Genomic DNA, 23,432 nt, shown 5'->3' with positions numbered 1-23,432 from the left:
GAGGCTGAGCCCTCAGGTCACAAACTCTCCTACTAATTCAATGTTCTCTCCACATCTACTCAAACCAGACTTTTCAGTACCTGGCAGGTTTCAATAAGATTCCCCCCTTATTCTTCTGAACTCCATTAAGTATAATCCTAGAGATTTGTAGGTCAACCTTTTCATTCTTGGACATGCATTACATAGTTCAGACATTTTTCAGTCTGCAAAATTGACCAATTAATCAGTGGTGATCCCTGAAGTTGTCAGATATTCTCACTTACTCTCACCACATTCAGCTTTTAACCCCACAGTGTAAAACATAAGGTAAGAAAGGAAAGCACTAAATGATTGCTATCTGTGGCTCTTTCAAACAGCTTGCTAAATTTCTGAATTTAAATTATTTAGCAGTTACTTGTGTGATTCAGTTAGGATACTTCTATAATTCTGCTTTTTCAAACAGTGAATGTTTGTCACACCAGCAGGAAACTGCCTTGGACACAACAGAAAATGTGATATTCTCTGCATTTTTGAGCACACATGGGAATCAGGTACAGGATTTGATGACAAATGTGGGATTTAGTAAAATGTCCTTAAGTCCTTTGTCTACATGTGGACCCCTAATGACTAGATTATCATTTAAAATACACTGTTAAAAATGTTTACACAAAATGCTGGAGGAATTCAGCAGGACAAACAGCATTTACTGCATGGAGGGAAATATTCCAGGTTGAGATCCTTCATCAGGTCGTTGATTTTTTACTTCCCCTCTAAATATACTCCCTGACCTGCTGGGTTCTTCTAGTATTTTATGGGTATTGCTCTAGATTACCAGTGTCTGAAAAATCTCTTGTCTTTATGTTCAAAATATTTTCAATCAAATGCTTATTTAATTGGTGAAAATTAACCACAGATTTTGATGGAAATCTGCACTTCAACACAACCTCATAGCTTCCTTATGTAATTCTAAATATATTTTCTATTTCTAGGTTAATTATTGAAATGACAACTATTTGCTCCTTTTTTGCTTTTTATCTGCTACCCAGCAACATGATTACGCATGAGGGCTGTCTGCCTTATATAAATCTTGAGGTCATCTTCTGCATAAACGTAACTGCTGGGAAGAACTAATTTGAAGCCTGCAAACATCAGGATGATGTTCACGTGCAGTTCAGCGCAGCTTCTGAAGCAACACATTTGTACTTGCATCCATACTCCCACCCCTAAGCTGCCCTTCCCATTTAACGAGATGCCCACCAGCGTCATGATGCCCATCCGGTCCAGGTCATGGGATGAACTGCGAGGAGTTAGCTTGGGTGTGGAGCGTCCACTCACAGGTGGAGAAGAACTGGTGAGGGACAGGGCTGTGAGGGATGTTGGAATGGAGGTGCCCGTTCGAATGCGAGGTAAATTGAGCCCATCCATGCTTCCACTCCCCACACGGCACTCAATTTCCTCAGCTCGCTGCTCCGTGGACTCCTTCTCCTCTTGAATCATCCTGGCATAGAAAAGACTTGGTCACGTTAGCATCAGCAAGCCACTCATCATTAAAAAGCTGACAACAATTATTCAAATACAACAGATTATAATTAAAAATAATGTGAAAGAAAGATCTTACCTCACAATTTCAACAATAGTACTGTATGTAAGTTGAAATAAATTATAATGTGCAAATAAGTTAAAAAAATCACATTGAAAGTTTTCATGAAAGGGAGTAGTTTCAGGAAGCACACCATATGCTGTTATAACAGCATATCCACAAGTTTCCTTGCACGGTTTTTCACCCTACCTGATTTCTTTATTGATAGCATCAAGTTGTTCTTGTAACATCATAGCCAGAGTCTGAGCATCCGAGTGCCCACTGGGTGAAAGCAGATCTGCTGAACCGAACATTGTCTCGCCGTCCTCGTCGTCAATGTCGGACATTTCTGTATCACTTTCAAAAGCATGTGTGGAGCTGGTCAGAACGTTTGCTTGCTGAGTGCACTCCCAGTCCTGTTCACTTAAAGTCTGAATCTAAGTGGTCAATGGAAGAAATTGCAGTTACCAATTGTTATTGCTTGGTGTACATCTTCAAAGTTCAGAGTAAATTTATTATCGAAGTATGTATACTATATACAAGCTTAAGATTCATTTTCTTGCAGGCAATCACAGAAAAATAACAAATTACATTAAAATTCATGGAAAACCATAAACCAAGGCAGAGTTCCAGAAAATAAGTCCCGAAACTGTGCCGTCAGTTCAGCGTTGAGGTGAATGAAGCCAGCCACACTGATCCAAGAGCCCAATGGTTGCAGGACAACAACAGTTTGTCATGCCATGCTGGCATGGGACCCTAGATTCCTGCATCTCCTGACTGATGGTAGTAGCAAAGAAGAGAGGGAGGCGGAACAAACACAGGCAGATGGGATCCTCAGCTGGCAGAGAGCAGTGGGGCTGACCACCAGTTCATTTTCCACTCTTGGGCCTACAAAACCTCTTCTGGTTAGGTTCAAAATATTCAGATCAAATGCTTATTTAACTGGTCAAAATTAACCACAGAATTCAAAATTTTGAACTCCACCCTGGCTCTTCTGGTGTTGGCTGTACCTGAAATCCTGAGAGTCAAAATTGTTGAATCCTTCAATTTATTATACATCTAGATTTCAGTAAAATTCAACATGACTAATTTGCACTGAGAAACTACAATATTTACTATAGCCTTCATCCAGATGTAAAGGCTTCGCTTTAGCCTTCAGGGAAAAATCAGGAGTACTGTTCACATTTACAGATGAAATGAAAATGAATGAATTAATTCTGAAGCTCAAAAAATACTGCCAAAGATGCATAGATAAGTCAAGGACTTAAGCAAGCTGGTATAGTTTGGTTAAAAGTAAAACAATGTACTAATAATTGGTACAAGATTGGGTAGTGCAGAAGAGCCATGGTTTGGGCATACTAAAAGCAGTATCTCATGAGCTATCAAAAAAAGCTCATGAAATACTGAATAGCAGGAGGTATGAAGTATTAAGCCCAAGATGATAGTGAATCACAAACTTTGATTACTTTTCTAGTTTTGGAATTGTGTAAAAAGTGCTGTTGAGGCAAAAACAGTAATACCAGATTCATTAGGATGCTGCCTGGTACAAGGTGTTGTAAATATAGTGTCAGGAGAAACATTATTGGTTTCATTACAGTACAAGTTACCTTGGTATATATTATTTTAGATTATTAAGGGTACAGCATGGCCTGGTTGTGCAATTTGTCTTAACACGTAGATGCACATGCTGCATAAAACAGCATGAAAATCTGGTAACAAAATACGCATTCAAGACTGCCCCACATTAGCATTCTACCTGCCAAACCCTATTTTTTTTCCAAAATATTACAGACTAAAATATAAAAATATAATGGAAGGCTTGTAATAAAATTTAATCATAAAAGCGCAAAAGGAAATTTGGCAAGATCTTAAAACTGTACTAGCAAAAGCCCACAGTTACTAATTTGATCATTTATGGTACCATCAGTAGACCACTGAATGTCAAAGAAGAAAAGGGCCAAAAATAATTAAACTATCAATGTCGATATAGATGCTACATAACAGATCATAGGCTACAGAGGCAATCTTAGCCAATTAAAGGGAACACAAAGTGGACCGTTTACTTATACAAGTGTATGATCCAATGATCATCAAAGATCTGGGAAGTCAGGGTGATTGCATGCCTGGATCTGCATAGAATATTCATTAGTTTTTAGATTACAGGCAGCAAAGTGGCTTGAGGTGATCGACAGTAGAAACACTTGAACCATCAAGCATCAATCAAATTGGTTAATAGAGTTCAAGAAATTAAAGATTAGTGAAGTCCCAGTTATACTTTAAGGTACAGGTGTTGTGTTTTAATGATATGTAAAAAGACGTAACAGTAACATCAAAATCTGACTCTCTTGACAGACAATAAGATACCTTATGCCAGTCTGTCATTTAAATATAAAATTTTCTCTGTGATCAGGGTAGGTAATAAATCAGCAAACTATTCCAGTAACAGTTGCCAGAGTTAAGGCGAGTTTATTTCGGAAGGCCAATTTCTTCAAACAAGGTGGCACAGAATTTCCCAGTAAGATTTCCTTTGATCACATTAAGAAATAACATCGTTTAACCATCTCTGACAAAAAAAAGAATTAATTCACAGGAACATGATTCTGCTCAATTCTGGCCACCTCACTACAGGAAGGATATGGAAACTATCCAAAGGGTGCAGAGGAGATTTACAAATATGTTGCCTGGATTGGGGAGCATGCCTTACGAGATGAGTGAACTTGGCTTTTTTTCCTTGGAGCGACAGAGGATGAGAGCTAACCTGATAGATGCTGAGAGGAATTGATCGTGTGGATAGTCAGAGGCTTTTCCCCAGGGCTGAAATGGCTGCCACGACAGGGCACAGTTTTGAGGTGCTTGGAAGTAGGTACAGAGGAGATGTCAGGGGTAAGTTTTTTTTTAAAACGCAGAGAGTAGTGAGTGCGTGGAATGGGCTGCCGGTGATGGTGGTGAAAGCAGATACGATAGGGTCTTTTAAGAGGGTCCTGGATAGGTAATTGAGCTTTGAAAAATAGAGGTCTATGGGTAACCCTAGCTAATTTCTAAAGTAAGTACATGTTCGGCACAGCTTTGTGTGTCAAAGGACTTCTATTGTGCTGTAGGTTTTCTATGTTTTTTTAAATTCCTACTAAAGTAACTTCTGTTCATTACCTTTAAACAATAGTTTTCAAATTGTCGGTTTGAGGCTCCCAAGAAAACATAACAACAAAACATTGGTAAGTGAAATAAAAATCTCTTTGCTGGTCTCATTTTACATAGGAGAAACAAGAACTATGACCAAAACAAGCAGCAGGAATGTATGTACACTTAACTAGCAACCTTCTTGCTAGTTTGAAACATCTTTGTTTTACTCCCGTTTTCATTAAGCAGCAGTAAATTTTTAATCATTCAGGGGTTATGGAATTGCTGCCAAGGCCAGCATATATTGCTTGTTCCTAAAATCCCTTTAAGAACTTGGTACAGAGTGGCATTCTTGAACTCTTGCAGACTGTGTGGAAAAGGTATTCATGGGACTGTTTGTGAGTAGTTTCCAGGAACACTGGAGCCTAGGGGCCATGAACAGCTGCCACCTACAGTATTTCCAAGAAAGAATTGCACTTGACCTGGTGAGAAACTTGGAAATGGTGGCAATATGATACAACTTGTAAAAATGCCATCCTCCTTCTCTCAGTTCCTCTGTCTCCACCACATCAGGATGAGGCTTTTCATTTAAAAGCTAATGAGATGTCAGAACTCCTTCTTCAAAGAAAGATGCTTTCCTTCTTCCACCATCAACACCCCCCTCACCTGTATCTCTTTCATTTCACACACATCTGCCCTCACCCACAACCCCACCAGGGATAGGATTCCTCTTGTCCTCACCTACCACCCCAGTAGACTCCACGTCCAGCACATAGTTGTCCATAACTTCTGCCATCTCCAATGGGATTGCACCACCAAGCACATCTTTCCCTCCCGCTCCACTTTCTGCATTCTGCAGGGATTGCTCCCTATGTGACTCCCTTTTTCATTCATCCCTCCCCACTGATCTCCCTCCTGGTATGTCCTTGCAAGCAGAACAAGTGCTACACCTGCCCCTACACCTCTTCCCTTACTGCTATTCAGGGTCCCCAAATAGTCCTTCCCGATGAGGTAAGTCTGTTAGGGTCATCTGCTGTGCTCGATGCACCGATGTGACCTCTTGTACATCGATGAGACCTGACAGAGATTGGGAGACCACTTCATTGAGCTGCCTGATGGTTAAGGGATGAGATAGGCAAGCAATCAGGGATGTAGACAGATAATACAGTATCCTGGGGAAACTGCAGTGGAAAAGTGAATTAGTTAGACAAATCGAAGCTTGCTGGGCTTAAGGCACATAGCGGTGATGCAAGAAGCACAGAGGGGAAAGAGTGAAATTTAATTGAAGGGGTACAGGTGGGGAGGGTTGTGGGAGAAAGTCAGAAATCAATAAGAGATGTTAAGAATAAACATGAACAAGAAAGATGACTCAATCCAAAAGAAATTGTATTTCTGGTCTCCCCCTTACTTAATGCAGGAGCTACGTCTTCAGTCAAGACATGTTTCAATTGAAAGCTCCATACGTGTGACAAAAATTGCACAGGACATGCTAATAATAGGCTCTCTTGTCACCTCTTTCATGCATGTTGGTATTCCAAGATGCACACCTGAGCTAGTTGCCCTGGCGACACTTAAGCTTCTTCCCAACGCATTTTCACAGAACTGCAAAAATTGGAAAACTTGAAGACATATACCATAAATAGATCTTATGCACCTATACATCTTTCAAATGTAGAGACTAAATTGAGGATTTAATATAACTAATTTTCTTGACCTAAGAAGGTCAGCCAGTGTTTATGATGAGAAAGCTAATGTTGATGACTCTTCAGTAGAACGCTGATAAAAGATCACTGATGTGAAACGGATTCACTCTATAAAGATTTTCTCCAGCCTGGAAAGTGTTGTAAGTGCCTTAGCTTTTACTTTGGAGTTACAGCATCCATTGCATTAACCCGCTGCTTCTTGAATCATCATAATATTTCTGCCCAAGATGGAGTCTTAAAGGGAAAACATGGTTTTCAAACAAGTTCTACTATCAGACTCCTGTTGAGTATTGAACCTCAACACCTTTTGCAGGAGGAGATAAAACGGCCTTCTATCTTTGCAGGAGGTTTAATCAGCCATCCGTTGATGTCAGCTAATCTCTGAATTTCTAGTTATCCCAAAAATACTGGAAAGAACACCATTTGCACTCTGCCCTTTAAGAACTCCTCTTGTTTCATCCATCAGAGCTTTCATCCTATGTTTGATCTCATGCAGCATCACAGTCTCACTCAGTTTAAAAGAACATACTTGTAAATTTGATATTCTCATTGCAGGCTTGTGTTAACCTATTTTATTCTGCACAAGTCACATCTTGTTATTGGTTCCATAATTATCAATGGCATGTTTACTTGCCCATCAATTCCGCCTCTTTAACTGCTGCGACACCTTTCTTTTTCTTACTATATTTACTCCACTTACCACTGTCTTAATTTGATGTAATTCTGTAGGCACACAGGAAATTGATCCTCTTTTCCAAAAAACTTGGTGACAAAATCTGTAGCATGGGGAGCCTGTTACTTTTCGAGATATAGAACTTCAATGCTGTCCTTGGCATAAAAGTAAACAAAAATCTCACCACAACACAAGCAACAGTTGTTCCTACACAACCAAGATGTCAGTGTGGCGCTGACTTTTTCAAATCAAGTCATTGCTGGATATCCCAGTAACAGTCTGAACCTGAGAATTTTATAAAGGAAATATCCACATCTTTAAATAACACTTTGCAAAGGGTTTTGAGAGTTCTACCAATCTATTGACATACCAGTCACAAGCCGTCTCTTACCTTAGTGGGTTCATCCCGCAGAGGGGTGAAACGCCCCTTCTGAGGTCGCCTTAGCACTGCTGGGGTCCCATAGTGTTCAGGCTGCGTCTCCACTACAGAACTAAGCGTGTATCGTAAATCTGTTGCACTGCCCAAATGAGTTCTACAAGAAAGTGCTGAATTAGTTTCATCAAATTAAATTACTTAATTACTTTATTCAATTATTTAATTCAACACTGCCAAACACATGTATAAAAATGTAATTTGGTTTTGGCTTGCAAGTACAAATAGCTGGTTCCTCTGTCTCAAATAATTTAACTTCAAAGAGTTTGATTCCAATGATTCTGAAAGAAAGTAATACAAATGAGTCATATACACTTTATCATGTCATTGTAACTCATGTATTCTGCTGTTGTGTCTTGAATAGAGGTACTGGGAATATATATTCTATTAATTCGGTTATTTGAACTTCCAACTAGAATTGAAGAGTTGGCTGAAATCCAGACACTCAACTACAATCTATCTTTTATATATTCTGTTGTTTTTTCTTCTGAAATCATGTTAATAACAGTAATAACATTCAATGACTCTTAAGTTCAAAGTCCCAGATGGAGAAGAGAACCTGTAAAAACTGAGTTATTAAATAAGGAATACTTATTTTATTTCAATGCAAAAAGGGTAGATGTTAAGAGCTTCTCTTCTCTCAACTCACACAGTCTAGAAAGTACTAGCAACTGCTGATGAGCTGCAATAAGTACAGGTCCTTTAAGTTTGCTGTTATCTTCTGCTTTTCTCAATGGAGGTGCACTGATACTTCTGGCAAAAGAACCTGTTAATTGCTGTGTCTTAAGTAGAATGCAGCATAGGTATTGACAATGGAAAATGAACACATGGTGTTGAAGACATTAGCTCATGTTAACTTAGTAAATGAAATAAACAACAAGAAAATGACCCTCTCAAGAACAAGGTTGATGAATTACCGTGGATGAACACTTTCTGCAAATGCTCCTGTCTTTAATTTCAGCTGTTCCACTTCAGCCCTTAACTTTCCTATTTCATTTGCCAGCCTCTCCTGTGTGAAATAGGACATCCATTCATCAGAAAGGGGATAATTTATAACAAAGACAAAAATAAAGTGGCAGAGTAACTAAATAAATTATTCAGTCCAGTGATTCTCTCTTTTCCCCCGTTCCACCAGGCAAAAGATATAAAAGTTTGAAAACACACATCACCAGGCTCAAGGACAGCTTCTACTCTGCTGTCAAAAGATGGTTGAACAAATCCTTTGGATGATAAAGATTAAATCTTGATCTCTCAATCTACCATGTCAAGGCCTTGCTTACCAATAAAGGTATTAGTTTACCTTTATTGTACTCCTCTTTAACTGTAACACTATCTTCTCCTGCTATTGCCTTGCCTCTTGTACCTACATTTGAAATATCTGTATGCATGGCATGCAAAACTAACCTTTTCATTGTTCCTTGGTACATGTGACAATAAAAAACAAATTACTAATCTTTGTGTCCATAAATACCTTTCCATAAAATCCCAAATAGTTATAGGAAGTTATATATAGACAAAAGCAACTTTCTATAAATGCCAGAAAACCAAGATCTACTGAATAAGAGGAATTAAAGGATATTGGAAATTGGAAAATCATACTTCTGGAGAAGTTAATGGCATGAAAAGATGTTAAGCGGCTGAAACTTTGCAATAGGGCCCAATCATTCATTATATTTATGTTGTTTTTTTAATCTAAACTTCCATTACAATAGTCCCCAAGGAAAACTAAGTTGTATAGTTGAGTTGTCCTATGGGGTGGGGGGGGGCATGCCTTGTTCTGTCTGTTGAAATTCGCTTCCATTGTGATTGGTTAGCTTAGAAACTGTAGCCGCTTTTCCTATTGGATAGCCACCTGGTGTGCACTTTCAAAGATCCTGGGTATATAGGAAGCATATGTAGGAAGCTCGGTCTCTCTTCTTTTCTTTAAGGCAAGTGATGCACATGACCCTTGGGCAGGTATGCTCTGTGCGTGCTTTTAGTTAAGTATGTTTGTTGAATATTTAGTGTTTTAATGTCTGTAACTTGGGGAACATGAATGGTTGATTTTTTTACTGTTTGTAGATAAATGATGAAAGTACCTATTCAAATATAGTAAATTATATATATATTATATAATTTATATTATATATATTAAAATATATTAATATAGTTAAAGGATTTGTATAAGGAACATTTGATCTCCGTGTACACATTATGCAATCACAAATCAATCTGCAGCTAAGATTCAGACAGTTAGACCACATCAGCTATGTCAGCATAATTACGTTTAATGGCTTTCGAGAGTTGATGATGTATTACAATGTTGATTTAATAATCAAACAATGTAAACATTTAAAAAGGAGCTTTAGCACATTGCTAAACAAAAGATACATGACTAAAGCAGGAAAACATTTTGTTTTATTCTACTAAATACAAGAGAAATAATTTTACATTGAGCAAACAAACTAAAGTAATACATCTCAAAAGGTTCTGAAATATCTTCTGAAAATGGTGCTTAATTTATACTCCTGAACAAGGTACAGGGACTACTATGTTGATAATTTTGTTCTATGGTCACCTTGGGTCGCTTAAGTTATTTTATCACTATATTATTAAAATCAAGATGCAGAAAATAACTTGTTTAGTGAATTCTCAGCCACACTGCCACTTGCCATCCCTGTGACCATACAGTGTTGGTTGCTAAACATTCTAAAGCTAACCCTTGGATAAGACACATTCAAGAGAAGAAATAAACACTGATACAGCACACTCAGTTGCCCAAAGTATCACTGACAATCTTACCTTGTCTTGATGATATTCTTCTAGTTGTTTTCTTGTATTTTCCACTTCTTGTATCAACGTATTCTGGAAAAGTAAAACAAGAAATTCTTGAATGAGATGGCCATTTGCTATCAAAGTGCATGATTTGGGCAGCTTTTAATAAATTCTTCGACAAGATCTAATGTAATCTCAAATGCAGCAATGAACACTAAAAGTGTTGTAGAGTGGTATCAATTTCTGAAATAAATTTAATTCAAAGCCATGTAAAGTTTTGTATTCTATTAAATATTAAGTCTAATACTTCGAGGCTGATCTATCAGAGAAATACTACTTACTCATCTCCTCCAACAAGAAATTGAGAGAAAAAGATGAGGAAATGTAAAGGTTTCATTTGAATACCTACAGTATTTCAAAATATACTTATTTCAAGAACCTACTAGTTCAACAACCCTCAAAGAATTTTGTTTTCCTCCACATTCTGACCTATTTTGCATTCTTAAAGCTGCCTATCCCACCACTGGCATGTCTGCCTTCAATTATCTAATAGGTTCTGTCCAATTCCTACCTAACATCTCTCTGCCTCTTTCATCCCTATTTAGTTTCCCCTTAAGATCAACGCTTTAACTGAAATTTTAGTTACTCTTTAAAAATCTTCATCTTTGGTTCTGCAATAGTATTTTCCTGGTTAAAGTGCTAAAGGATTTATTTCTGTTAATCACTTTATAAATTATCTAAAACCTCTATATGATTGAATAAGATAGTTTTAGTTGTATTCTGTTTGTGCAAAGTTAGAGGTCACAGTAGACAGAATCAAAGTGGAAAAGGGTTAGCTAGGGCTGAGAACAATGTTGGATGAAGAGAAAGAAGGAAGCAAAGCATAAAGAAACAATGAGAAGACATAGAGTAGGAACTAGAGTAATAGTGAAAGAGAAGGGCATGGCAAAACTGTTATTTATCTAATAATCTACTTATTTTATAGAAATAACACGTTGAGTGGGCTCTACCAGCCCAATGAGCCACACCACCCAGCATCCCACCTACTTAGCCCTAGCCTAATCACAGGACGATTTACACTGACCAATTAACCCATTAACTGCTATGTCTTTGGACTGTGGGAGAAACCCGAAGCATCTGGAGGAAACTCACACAGTCACATTGAGAATGAACAAGCTCCTCACAGTGAACAAGGAAAGTGAATGGATATATTGGGGCATAAAAAGATGTATCTCAGTATTTGAGAGCACTAGTGCGGAGAAGGAATGAAGTTTCATGGGCAATATGTAACTGTATGCATAGAGAATGTAAAAGGCAATTCAGCCAATGGAGAGAAGCAAAGGGAATAGTTGGCCATGAACACTGGAAGATGAAATACAACTGCCAGCGCAGAGGAAGATGACTTGAAATCTTGTCATTTCAGGAAGGAACAAAGTGGGCATTATTGTTGTTAGTCATGTGAGAGGAAGGGATAGATAGGCCAAAACTTGCTCAATGAAGGGACTGGCGAGTAAAGGTTTAGATGGAGATAATTTCATTAACATGCTAGGTATTACTGGCACTGAATATTAAAACAAGGTTGCTGTTGGGATATCAAGGGTCAAGGAGTTGCCTGAGGAGAAAAGGGAAAGGAAAAAGTTCATAGATTTTGTTATATTTGATGGCTGAACACTCAGTCGTTGCCTGGTTTGAGTCTTGGGTTGGAGGCTGAAGAGGGAAGATTAGGAATGAAATGTTATCACTGTTAGGAGAGGTACATGTGTAAGATACTAGGTAAAGTCTTCGGAGAATATGCATCATCTCTAAAATATTCCTGAGAATGACCTGAGGGCATTTATCAAAGTATATTAAACCCCTCAACTGGTTTACTTATGCTGACACAGTATCTTCATCTACTCTTTATCTCTTGAGACTGCTCTGCTAGTGTCAGCTTACAATTTCTACTACTATTAAAATAACTTGTAATAGTTGTCATTTATAAATCAAGTCATTTATTGAACTTCATAAGAACAAATCATAAAACTGCATTGCATTACTTTTCAGTTACCTGCATCTCACAATTCCTTTCAAACAAAAACTAAACAGTAGACAATCCCATGTTATGTCTGATGGGCAACAGCTGAAATCTGTGCTGCATTAAACAGTGATCATGTACAGGATGCACAGAGACAACCCCACTTCAGAGACACCAGATGGTCTTGTTTTCAATATTCCTCCAAAAGTCTGAAGTTAGATGATTGAGAAGGAAGTATAAAATCAATTTTAACTCCCCTCTTATCACAAAACCACACACCCCTGTTAAATCAGTGTTGCTTTGTTTTTCCAGCATCTGCAGACTTCTCTTGCATTTACAAAATCAATTTTGCTTGTTTTGTACATTTTAAATCCTTGGTCATCATAATTTGGCCTTACTATATGAATTCACTCACGAGTTTTCTAAAATTGCAATATTTATAATGTGAGGAACACTGGGAATCAACAATACTTATTGTTTAAACTCCTTGGATCTGCAATTAAAATGAACATGAGACTGAATACTCTATACAAGTACTAAACGATAAGATTAGACACCTGGATTGTAAACACACTTGAAAAATAGAATGAAAAACTGGCAGTGAATCAGAAAAATAAATAACTAAGCAGAAAAGGCAATAATCAAAGACAATTAGAGTTCCATATTTCTTTGCACTGTTAATTGGATGACAGCATCTGATTCAACGTATGGTGTTATTCAGGCTTACCCTCTGGCCAAGTGATATGAAGGTGAACAAGCAAATTGCAGCAATAAAGTACAAGGGCCATAAAAAGTTAGATCGATTTTGACTTCAAGTTTGTAAAAATTAGAATGTGAGACATTCACCATTTGTGTTCAAGATGGGCCACTGCTGATGTTAAAACAAATTTCTTTCCATGCCTTTGCAAGGGTATAAACAGGAAATGCTTTCAAAATCCCACTTGACAGTTATAGAGTACATTCCCCTCTTAAACCTGTTAATGACCTTCACTTAGACCCTTTACCATATATCTGCCATCAGGGAAGGGTATTTTTCTTAGAAATCTCTCCCCTTCTCGATAGAAAGTTCATAAGTCTTTACACATTCACCCTTCATCTGGCTGAGCCTTATCGCTAAAAGACCTCAGTCACTTCAATCCTACTTTATATTTTTATATATTAGAAAGGTTAATTCATATGCTTTCATTATTTCTTAAGTATGTTGACCAAACTGATCATCAAGGACAGGTACTTCACTTCAACTATTCAGTTCTTGACCCACACTGTACAACTCTAACTCAGGATAGCAACACTTGACCACAATGAACTTCACTTTTTTTTTGCTCTAATTATATTCCTCCTTGTACAATATTGTGTAAAATGCATGCTTCATGAATTTTTCTCATGAATGCTACTTACATAATGCAATTAAGCTGTGATGTTGCTGCAAGTAAGTTTTTCACTGCACCATGCATTTCTGTACTTGTGGAAATCACTGTAAACATAATTACACTTGTTATAATATTCCAGAATATATCTCACCCATGTCTGATGATGTATTAATAACCCTTTTTCTATTTTGCCATAATATGGGAATATATTATAGACAGCAGTGTATGGGGATGGGTAGCACCTTTGGGTAGCTTGTTATGTCCATTCCAGGGCAACTCAGTCACCTGTGGTCCTCCCAGACACTCAGCTCTTACCTGTGGCTCCGAGTAGCTGTTTGCATGTGACAGCAGCCACAACACAGTGCACGACTTTGACAGACGGGCTAAACCAGGTGAGGATAGGCAGTGGCCTCACAGCCTGGTGAGACAGGGACATGTCTATCAAAGTCCATTCCGACAGGCTGGGCGGGTGAGATCTACAGTGAGACCCAATGTTCAGGAAGGTGATACAACAAAGCTCGCAGAGAGCAAAGTCCAGAACACATCACAGCCATCCGCAACAACCAAGGAAAACCCCAGTTTGTGACACTTATTCGTACCTTTTGAACTGACTTCTGAAGTCGAGAGAGTGGAACTGCCCCAGTGCTGTGGCTGTTTCACTTTTAGAACTCCCCTGTGCATGTTTCCTGTCACAGTCAGACATGACGGACAGCCACCAAATTATAAACACCAGTGAGGGCAAGAAGCCATGGAGCAGATGGTGCCAATTAACAGATGCTATCCAATGAAAATAATTGCCAAAGATAAAAGGTTCTAATTTTGTTGAAAAACTTTGTTGTGAAAGTCAATACTAATGTAACACTGCATATATAGACTCACAGAGTTGAAGTGTACAGAAATAGGCCCTTTGGCCCGACTCATGCATGCTGACTGAAACGCCTTTCTGTGCTAATCCCATTTTCCTGCACTGGCACACGCACCTCGTTTCCTTTCCTATCAATGCCTCTGTCCAAAAGTACTTGTAAATGCTGCTGTTGAAACTGCCTCTACAACTTCCTCTAGCAACTAGTTGCATATACTTTCCATTCTGTGTGTGGGAGAACTTGCACCACAGATCTCTTTTAAATATCCCCCCCCCCCCCTTAGCTTAACCCTTTGTCCGCTAGTTTCAGAATTACTTACCTTTGGAGAAAGACAGTGACTAACTAGTCTATCTATGCATCTTATAATTTTGTAAACTTCTCTCTCACATATATTTCATAGAACTCTATTTTATATAACCTCTTCCTAACAAACAGACAACAGATGGTCAGGGTGCACAACCGCTCCTCTCTCCTCAACCTCCTCAAAGCGGGTGCCCTTCAGAACTGTATAGTGAGCCCACTGCTGTACACTCTGCTCACACGACTGCTTGGCCAAACATGACTAATTATATTGTCAAGTTCACCAATGACACAGCAGTGGTGGGCTCTTCACTAGTAATGATTAGTTGGTCCATGGAGAGGAAATAGAAGAGATTGAGGACTGGTGCCAGATTATAAACTTAACCTCTGCTTTGCTGATACTAATGTGCATTTCTAAATTTTCTTTCTTTAACGCCCTCTTTGCCAACTCATCCACCCTCTCATTCCCCTTTACCCCTAAATGAGCTGGAACCCATAGAAATTTAACCTGACCTCCCTGATTTTCAACTCTTGCTGAAGGACTTCATAAAGTACATCTTGCCAGCTGTTTGAGTGAAAAGACCTTAAACTTGCTAGAACTGAGGATGAATCTGAGCATATCAACACTTTGACTAGTCCAGCTTTTTCCACCCATTGCAATGCAACCAACACTGCCAACGTCTCCAGTGTATACACTCCTAATTATTAGATGTTCTTTTGCTGATTCCAATTTCTTTTGCTGGTACAGCCAACCCTGTTTCAGGTTCCTTAGCACCATCCATATAAATCTGAGGATAACCACTATAGAAAATAGAAACATAGAAAATAGGTGCAGGAGTAGGCCATTCAGCCCTTCGAGCCTGCACCGCCATTCAGTATGATCATGGCTGATCATCCAACTCAGAACCCTGTACCTGCTTTCTCTCCATGTGAGATCCCTTTAGCCAGAAGGGCCATATCTAAATTCCTCTTAAATATAGCCAATGAACCGGTCTCAACTGTTCCCTGTGGCAAAGAATTCCACAGATTCACCACTCTCTGTGTGAAGAAGTTTTTCCTACAGAGAGTGGTGAATCTATGGAATTCTCTGCCACAGGAAACAGTTGAGGCCGGTTCATTGGCTATATTTAAGGGGCTATATTTAAGTGTATACATCTCCATCACATGATATTTAAATACACTTACCAAATCAGTTTTAGATTTTCCTTTGCTTTTTATCTCTAACAAATGCCAGTCTACGTCAGGCCATACAATCTTCCATGGAGCTACAACCGGATAAACTACTGAATGACTTAATCCTTAGATCAAATACTCCACATTGTTTAGCAGTATCATTCCCTACCCAACTAAAGTTATCCCTCTGAAAACTCCCATTCTCCCAATACTCCTTTTGCGGGGTGAGAATCATTGTGCCCCTGCAAATTAGCCTAATAGTTTGCCATCAATTGCTTCCTTCTTAGCTCCAAAGGCATTACTCCCAATTCTACCTGCAGGGCTGATACTGGTGATGTTTTAAAAGCCCCACTGCACACTCTCAAAACCTGAGCCTGAATCACATCCAGTTTCCTTATAAGAAACCTGGCTGCTGATCCATATGCTACACTTCCATAATCCAACACAGATCTTACTAAAGCCACATACATTCTCTTCAACGCTTAACAACTTGCTCCCTACCAGTCAAACATCTCATCACATTTATTACTTTTTTACATTTCTCCTCAACTATCCTGATATGGTCTGCCCATGTTAACCGTGAATCAAATATAACTCCCAGAAATTTAAATGATCCAACCCTTCCTAATTCTATTAGTATCAGCAAAGCAGAGACTAAGTGTATAATCTGGGAAAGAATCATCCAAATGTGGCAAGAAAGATGGGACAGAGAGGGGAAAGGGAGGCATTTATATCAAATACAAAAGAGTGTTACAGGTACTAGGGTAGGCAGTAGATGCAGAAGAGAGGAAACTGTGGATTTGGTTAAGGCTGTGGCACTGTGGACTAAACAAAACATTGAAATTGATATGGAAACACCAGACAGGATTGTGTGAGGAATGTCAGGCAGAGGAGTCAGTAGAACATGTAGTTCTGAGTTGCAGAAGTATGGGATACAGAGAGAGATGATGAGAATTAATCTAAGGGAATTGGGGGTGCAGGAATTCACATTAACAGGGTTATTGGGCATGGGTGAGAGGGCACAGGTCAGGGTACTTCTGCTTTCTTAAGGGATACAAGGGTTTTTTTTTATAGGATATGATGGATAAGCAGGAATAGCGTACTAGGATGGCCAAAGAAGAAAGGATAAAGCATAGATGGGGGTGGGGGTGGGGTGTGTGTGTGTGTGTGTGTGTGTGTGTGTGAGAGAGAGAGAGAGAGAGAGAGAGAGTGTCAGAGTGTGAAAATGGATGAAGGGATTTTGAATGTAAGTCTATCATTTGATCCACACTTCGGAGCAGAAGGTGGTGGTAATGCACCATTAAGCTGGGTGCCAACCACTGTAAAACAAGAAGGAAGGAAGGCCTGGTGCCAGACAAATAATCTTTTTTTCAACGTCAAAAAGATAAATTGAGATGGTTATTGACCACAGGAGAACTCGCAACACTCACACCCCCATCTCCTTTACATCAACAGTACAGCAGTGGAAGATGCCAGCAGCTTCAAACACCTGGCAGTGCATGTCTCGCACCACTCATGGTCCCAGAACACACTGTGCACAAACAAGAAAGCTCACCAACACTGCTACTTTCTAAGAAGACTGAAGGGAGCTGAACTATGCAAACCATACTCGTGTTGCAGAGTAGAGAGCATCCTAACAAGCGATATCACTGCCTGGTATGGCACACAGGAAGACTCTACAAAAGGTAGTCAGAACTGCCCAGCGTATCACCGGCAACAGCCTAATTGCCATCACGGATACACATATATATATAAAGATACATAAAAGGGCCAGTAACATCAGGAATGATCCCATTTACCATGCCCACTCCCATCAGGGATGAGGCTACATAATATCCACACGAGGACCACCAGACTCAAAAACAGTTACTTTCCCCAAGCAGTAAAGCTGATCAATACTTCCACACACTAATCCACACCTCCACACTATCAACCATCATTACTTTATCATTTTCTGTCAGTCACCTTATGTTCAGATACTCCCGTGCTTCGCTTCTCCTTATGGATGTACCAATCAATCTATGTATATAAACTACTATTTATTGTGTTTGTGTCGTACATCAGGGGTAAATCCCTCCCCAGCAGTGAGCGCTATCATAGGAAAGCAGCATCCATCATCAAGGACCTCCACCATCCGGGCCATGCTCTCTTCTTGCAGTTGCTATCAGGAAGGTGGTATGGCAGCCTCAAGATGCACAGGTTCAGGAATGGTTATTACCCCTCAACCATCAGGCTCTTAAACCAGAGGGTATAATTTCATTTGTCCCTACACAGAACTGTTCCTCCAACCAATGGATTCACACTGAAGGAATCTTCAACTCATATTCTTGATACACATTGCTTAATAATTAATTAATTAATTAATTAATTCTTTATTGTAACTGTTTCTTTGTTTTCTCTTTCTTTTTGGATTTGCACAGTGTGTTGGCTTTATTTTGCACATTGGTTTTCTGTCCTATTGGGTGTGATTTTTTATTGATTCTATTGTGCTTTTTGTACTTAACTGTCATGGCACACAAGAAAATGAATCTCATTTGAAACATATGTACTTTGATAATCAATTTACTTTGAACTTTCATTAATATAAGACCATAAAATATAAGAGCAGAATTAGGCCAATTGGCCCATTGAGTCTGCTCCGCCAATTCATCATGGTTGATCTAATTTTCCTCTCAGTCCTTATCTCTTGTCTTCTCCTGTACCCCTTCATGCCCTGACCAATCCAGAATCTATCAGCTTCTTCCTTAAATATACATAAAACCATGGCCTCTACAGCTGTTTATGGCAAAGAATTCTACAGATTCACCACTTTCTGGCTATAGAAATTCCTCCTCATCTCCTTTCTAAAAGGACATCCCTCTATTCTAAGGCTGTGTCCTCCAGTCCTAGTTCCTCCCATCATAGAAAGGATCCTCTCCACATCAAATCTATCAAGGCTGCTCATCGTCTGATAGGTTTCAATGAGGTCGCCCCTCATTCTTCTGAATTCCAGTGAATACAGGCTCAGAGCCATCAAACGTTTTCATATGACAACCCATTATATATGATAACCCTGGAATCATTTTCATTAACTGCTTTTGAACGCACTCCAGTTTCAGCATATCCCTTCTAAGATTGGGGCGTAAACCTCCAAGTGAGGCCTCACCAGCAGTTTATAAAGCTTTAACGTTACACCCTTGCCTTTATGTTCTAGCCCTCTTGAAATAAATGCTAATATTACATTTGTCTTCCTCACCACCAACTCAATCTGCAAATTAACCTTTAGATAATCCTGCACAAGGACTCCCAAGTCCCTTTGCACCTCAGGTTTTGTATTTCCTCTCCATTGTGAAAATTAGCAATTTCTTTTATCAAAGTGCATGACCATATAATTCCTGACATTGTATTCCATCTGCCATTTCTTTGCCCATTCTCCTAATTTAAGTCATTCTGCAGCCTCTCTGCTTCCTCAAAACTACCTGCCCATCCACCTATCTTCATATCATCTGCAAACCTTACAACAAAGCCATCAATTCCACTATCAAAATCATTGACATATAACATAAAAAGAATCGGTTCCAACACAGAATCTTGTGGAACACCACTAGTCACCGGCAGCCAGTCAGAAAAGGCTTCCTTTATTCCCACTCTTTGCCTCCTGCCAGTCATCCACTGCTTTATCCATGCTAGAATCCTTCTTGTAATACCAGAGGCTTGTTGCTTGTTAAGCAGCCTTGTGTGTGGCACCTTGTCAAAGGCCTTCTGAAAATCCAAGTACACAATATCAACCGATTCATCTTTCCTATCCTACTTGTTACTTCTTCAAAGAATCCTACCAGATTTGTCAGGCAAGATTTTTCCTTGAGGAAACCATGCTGACAATGGCTTATTTTATCATGTGTCTCCAAGTACCCTGAAACCTCATTCTTAATAATTAACTCCAACATCTTCCCAACCTTTGAAGTCAGGCTAAATGCCCAATAATTTCCTTTCTTCTGCCTCTCTCCCTTCTTCAGGAGTGGAGAGACATTTGCAATTTTCTAGTCTTCCAGAACCATTACAGAATCTAGTGATTTTTGAAATATGATTACTAATACCTCCACAGTTTCTTCATCCACCTCTTTCAGAACTCTGGGGTGTACACCATCTGGTTCAGGTGACTCATCTACCTTCAGATCTTTCAGTCTCTCAAAAATCTGCTTTCCAGTTAAGATAACTTCACACACTTCATGTCCTCTGACACCTGGAACATCCATTGCTAGTGTCTTCCTCAGTAAAGACTGAAAAATACTTATTCAGTTCTTCTGCTATTTCCTTGTCCCCCATTACTACCTCTCCAGCATTATTTTCCAGCGGTCTGATATCCACTCTCACCTCTCTTTTACACTTCATGAATCTGAAGAAACTTCTGGTACCCTCTTTAATATTTTTGGCTAGCTTATTTTTGTATTCCATCTTCACCTTCTTAATGATGTTTTATTTGCTTTTTTTTTTGGCTTTTAAACAATTTTCCCAATCCTCTAACTTCCCACTGATTTTTGCTCTCTCTTTGGCTTTTATATTGGCTTTGACTTCTTTTGTTAATCACAGTTCTGTCATCTTTCCTTTAGAATACTTATTCCTCTTTGGGATGCATATACCACGTGCGTTCCGAATTGCTTAGAGAAATTCCAGCCATTGCTGCTCTGCCATCATCCCTGTCAGTGTTCTTTCCCAGTCAATTCTGGCCAACTCCTCTCTCATGACTCTGTAATTCCCTTTACTCCACTGTAATACTGATATATCTGACTTCAGCTTCTCCTCAAGTTTCAGGGTGAATTCAATTATATTATGATCACTCCGCCCTAAGGATACTTTTACTTTAAGTTCTCTAATCAATTCTGGTTCATTGCACAACACCCAATCCAGAATAGCTGATCCTTTGGTAGAGCACAACCACAACCTGCTCTGAGAAACCATCTTGTAGGCACTCTAGAATTTTCCCCCAGTAATTCAGCACCAATCTGATTTTTCTAATCTACCTGCATATTGAAATCACCCACGACTACTGTAACATTGCCCTTTTGGCATTCATTTTCTATCCCCCATTATAATTTGTAGACCACATTCTTCTACTGTTTGGGGGTCTATATACAACTTCTATCAGGGTCTTTTTACCCTTGCAGTTCCTTAGCTCAATCCAAAATGATTCAACACCTTCTAACCCCATGTCACCTCTTTCTAATGATATGTTTTAATTTTTTTACCAACAGAGCAACACCACCCCCTCCGCCTTCATGCCTGTGCTTTTGATACAATGTTTTTTCTTTGGTCATTAAGCTCTCAGCTGTAATCTTTCAGCCATCATTCAGTGATGCCTGCAACATCATTCCTGCCAATCTGCAAATGTGCTGCAAGTTCATAAACCTTATTCCTTATTCAACACCTTCAGTCCTCTCCATCCTTTTCGATTTTGTCCACCTTTTACATTGCAACTCATCCTGTTGACTGCAATTTCACCCTATCTACAGCCTTTCCTCACTACACATTGCCTCTGTTTGTAAACCAGCTACCTCATCTTCAGCACTATTATCTGCCTTTCATACATTAATCTCTGCATTGAAATATATGTAGCTCAAGACAGCAGTCACTCCACACTCAACCTTTTGATTTCTAACTTTGTCTGAAGTTACCAACATCTGCCTTCACAATCTCTCCACTAACTGTTCTGGCACTCTGGTTCCCATCCCCCTGCAACTCTAGTTTAAACCCCACCATGCAGCATTAACAAACCTTCCCACTAGGATATTAGTCCCCCTCCAGTTCAGGTGCAAACCATCCCTTCTGTACAGGTCCCACCTTCCCCGGAAGAGAGCCCAATGATCCAAAAATCTTACGTTCTCCCTTCTACACCAACTCCTTAACCACATATTAAACTGTAAAATCTTCCTAGTTCTGGCCTCACTAGCATGTGGCACGGGTAGCAATCCTGAGATCACAACCCTGGAGGTCCTGCCCTTTAACTTAGCCCCTAACTCCCTGAACTGCCTATGCAGAACCTCGTCACTCATCCCACCCATGTCACTGGTACCTAAATGGACCATGACCTCTGGCTGCTCACCCTCCCACTGAAGAATGCTGAGGAATCGATCCGAGATATCCCGGACCCTGGCACCCAGAAAGCAACAGACCATTTGGAAATCTCGCCCTTGCCCACAGAACCTCCTGTCTGTTCCCCTAACTAATGAGTCCCTATCACCATACCATGCCTCTTCTCCCCCCTTCTGTTCTGAGTCACAGGGGCAGGCTCAGGGCCAGAGACCTGACAACTAAGACTTTCCTCTATTAGATCATCCCCCCCCCCCCACCCCGATAGTATCCAAAATGATATACCTGTTGTTGAGCGGGGTGGACACAGGGGTACTCTGCACTGACTCCTTAATCCCTTTCCCCTTCCCTCTTCATGACTGTCACCCAGTCCAGTTACCTGTGTCCTGCACCCTGGGTGTAACTACCTCTCGATTTGTCCTATTTACGACCCCTTCAGCCTCCCGAATGATCTGGAGTTTATCCAGTTCCAGCTCCAACACCTTAATACGGTTTGTTAGAAGCTGTAGCTGGATGCACTTATTGCAGTTGTAGTCACCAGGGACACTGGAAGTCTCCCTGCCTTCCAACATCCCACTAGAGGAGCACCCAACCATCCTGCCTAATTGTGTTCTTATCGTGTTTTTTATTGTGCTCCATCCGATCTGGAGTAACAATTATTTTGTCTCCTTTACACCTGAGTACTGGAAAAGACATTAAACAATCTTGAATTCATTCATAACGTCATCCACCAGTCTCCCACACTCCACTGAGAACAATCCCAGCCTATCCAATCTCAATATGCAACCGAAGCCCTCCATTCCAGAGATGCACCTTTATGAATCTGTCTGCAATATTTCTAGGATGTTAAAAAGAACATCCCTTCATTATCATGGTGAAAGGAACTGCACACAAATTCCAAGTGTGGCCTAACTAATGTCTCAGGCAGCTGAACTCTTTTACTCAATAACCTTGCTTATAAAAGGGCACACAAGGCAACTACCTTCACCAGTAGCCTATCCGCCTTTGCCACATTTTGAGGGAGCTATAAAACTTGCGTTCTAAGGTCCTTCTGTACATCAATGCTTCTCAAGTTTTTGCCAAGTAATGTCTGGCTAGTATTAGATAACCTCAAGATGAATTGCCTCCCACTCTTCTGGATTAAATCCCATCTGCCAGCATTCGGCCAATTCTCCTGATGATCTGCAGCAGGTCCCTCTGTATCCTTAGAGGGCCATCCTCAGTATCTACAACTCTGATCTTCATGTTGTCAGCCAAAATTACTTATTATAAGCATTTCCATCCAAGTCATTTAGATATAATGACAGTGAAGGTTTCAGCACTGAACCCTACTACACATGACTGATTAGACTAAACAATCCTTCACAACACCCTAACACCAGACCAATTTTAGATTGATCTTGCTAAA

At 39.7% G+C, this 23,432-nt stretch overlaps 1 protein-coding gene across 1 annotated transcript in view; it reads right to left on the bottom strand.

Moving 5' to 3' along the window:
* ppfia4 (PTPRF interacting protein alpha 4) overlaps nt 1–23,432 on the bottom strand; it is a 219,228-nt gene that overhangs the window by 60,228 nt on the left and 135,568 nt on the right. The window contains exons 11-15 of the mRNA XM_059950617.1: nt 10,266–10,328; nt 8,402–8,493; nt 7,443–7,584; nt 1,769–1,995; nt 1,237–1,477 (exon numbers count right to left, since the gene is read on the bottom strand). Coding sequence (XP_059806600.1) covers nt 1,237–1,477; nt 1,769–1,995; nt 7,443–7,584; nt 8,402–8,493; nt 10,266–10,328 — 765 coding nt within the window. The remainder of the gene's footprint in view (nt 1–1,236; nt 1,478–1,768; nt 1,996–7,442; nt 7,585–8,401; nt 8,494–10,265; nt 10,329–23,432) is intronic.

Source organism: Hypanus sabinus, chromosome 25 (genome assembly GCF_030144855.1).
Source record: "Hypanus sabinus isolate sHypSab1 chromosome 25, sHypSab1.hap1, whole genome shotgun sequence".
Taxonomy (NCBI): Eukaryota; Metazoa; Chordata; class Chondrichthyes; order Myliobatiformes; family Dasyatidae; genus Hypanus; species Hypanus sabinus.
Note: the sequence above shows the minus strand (reverse complement) of the source record. Positions and strands in the feature narration are given on the sequence as shown.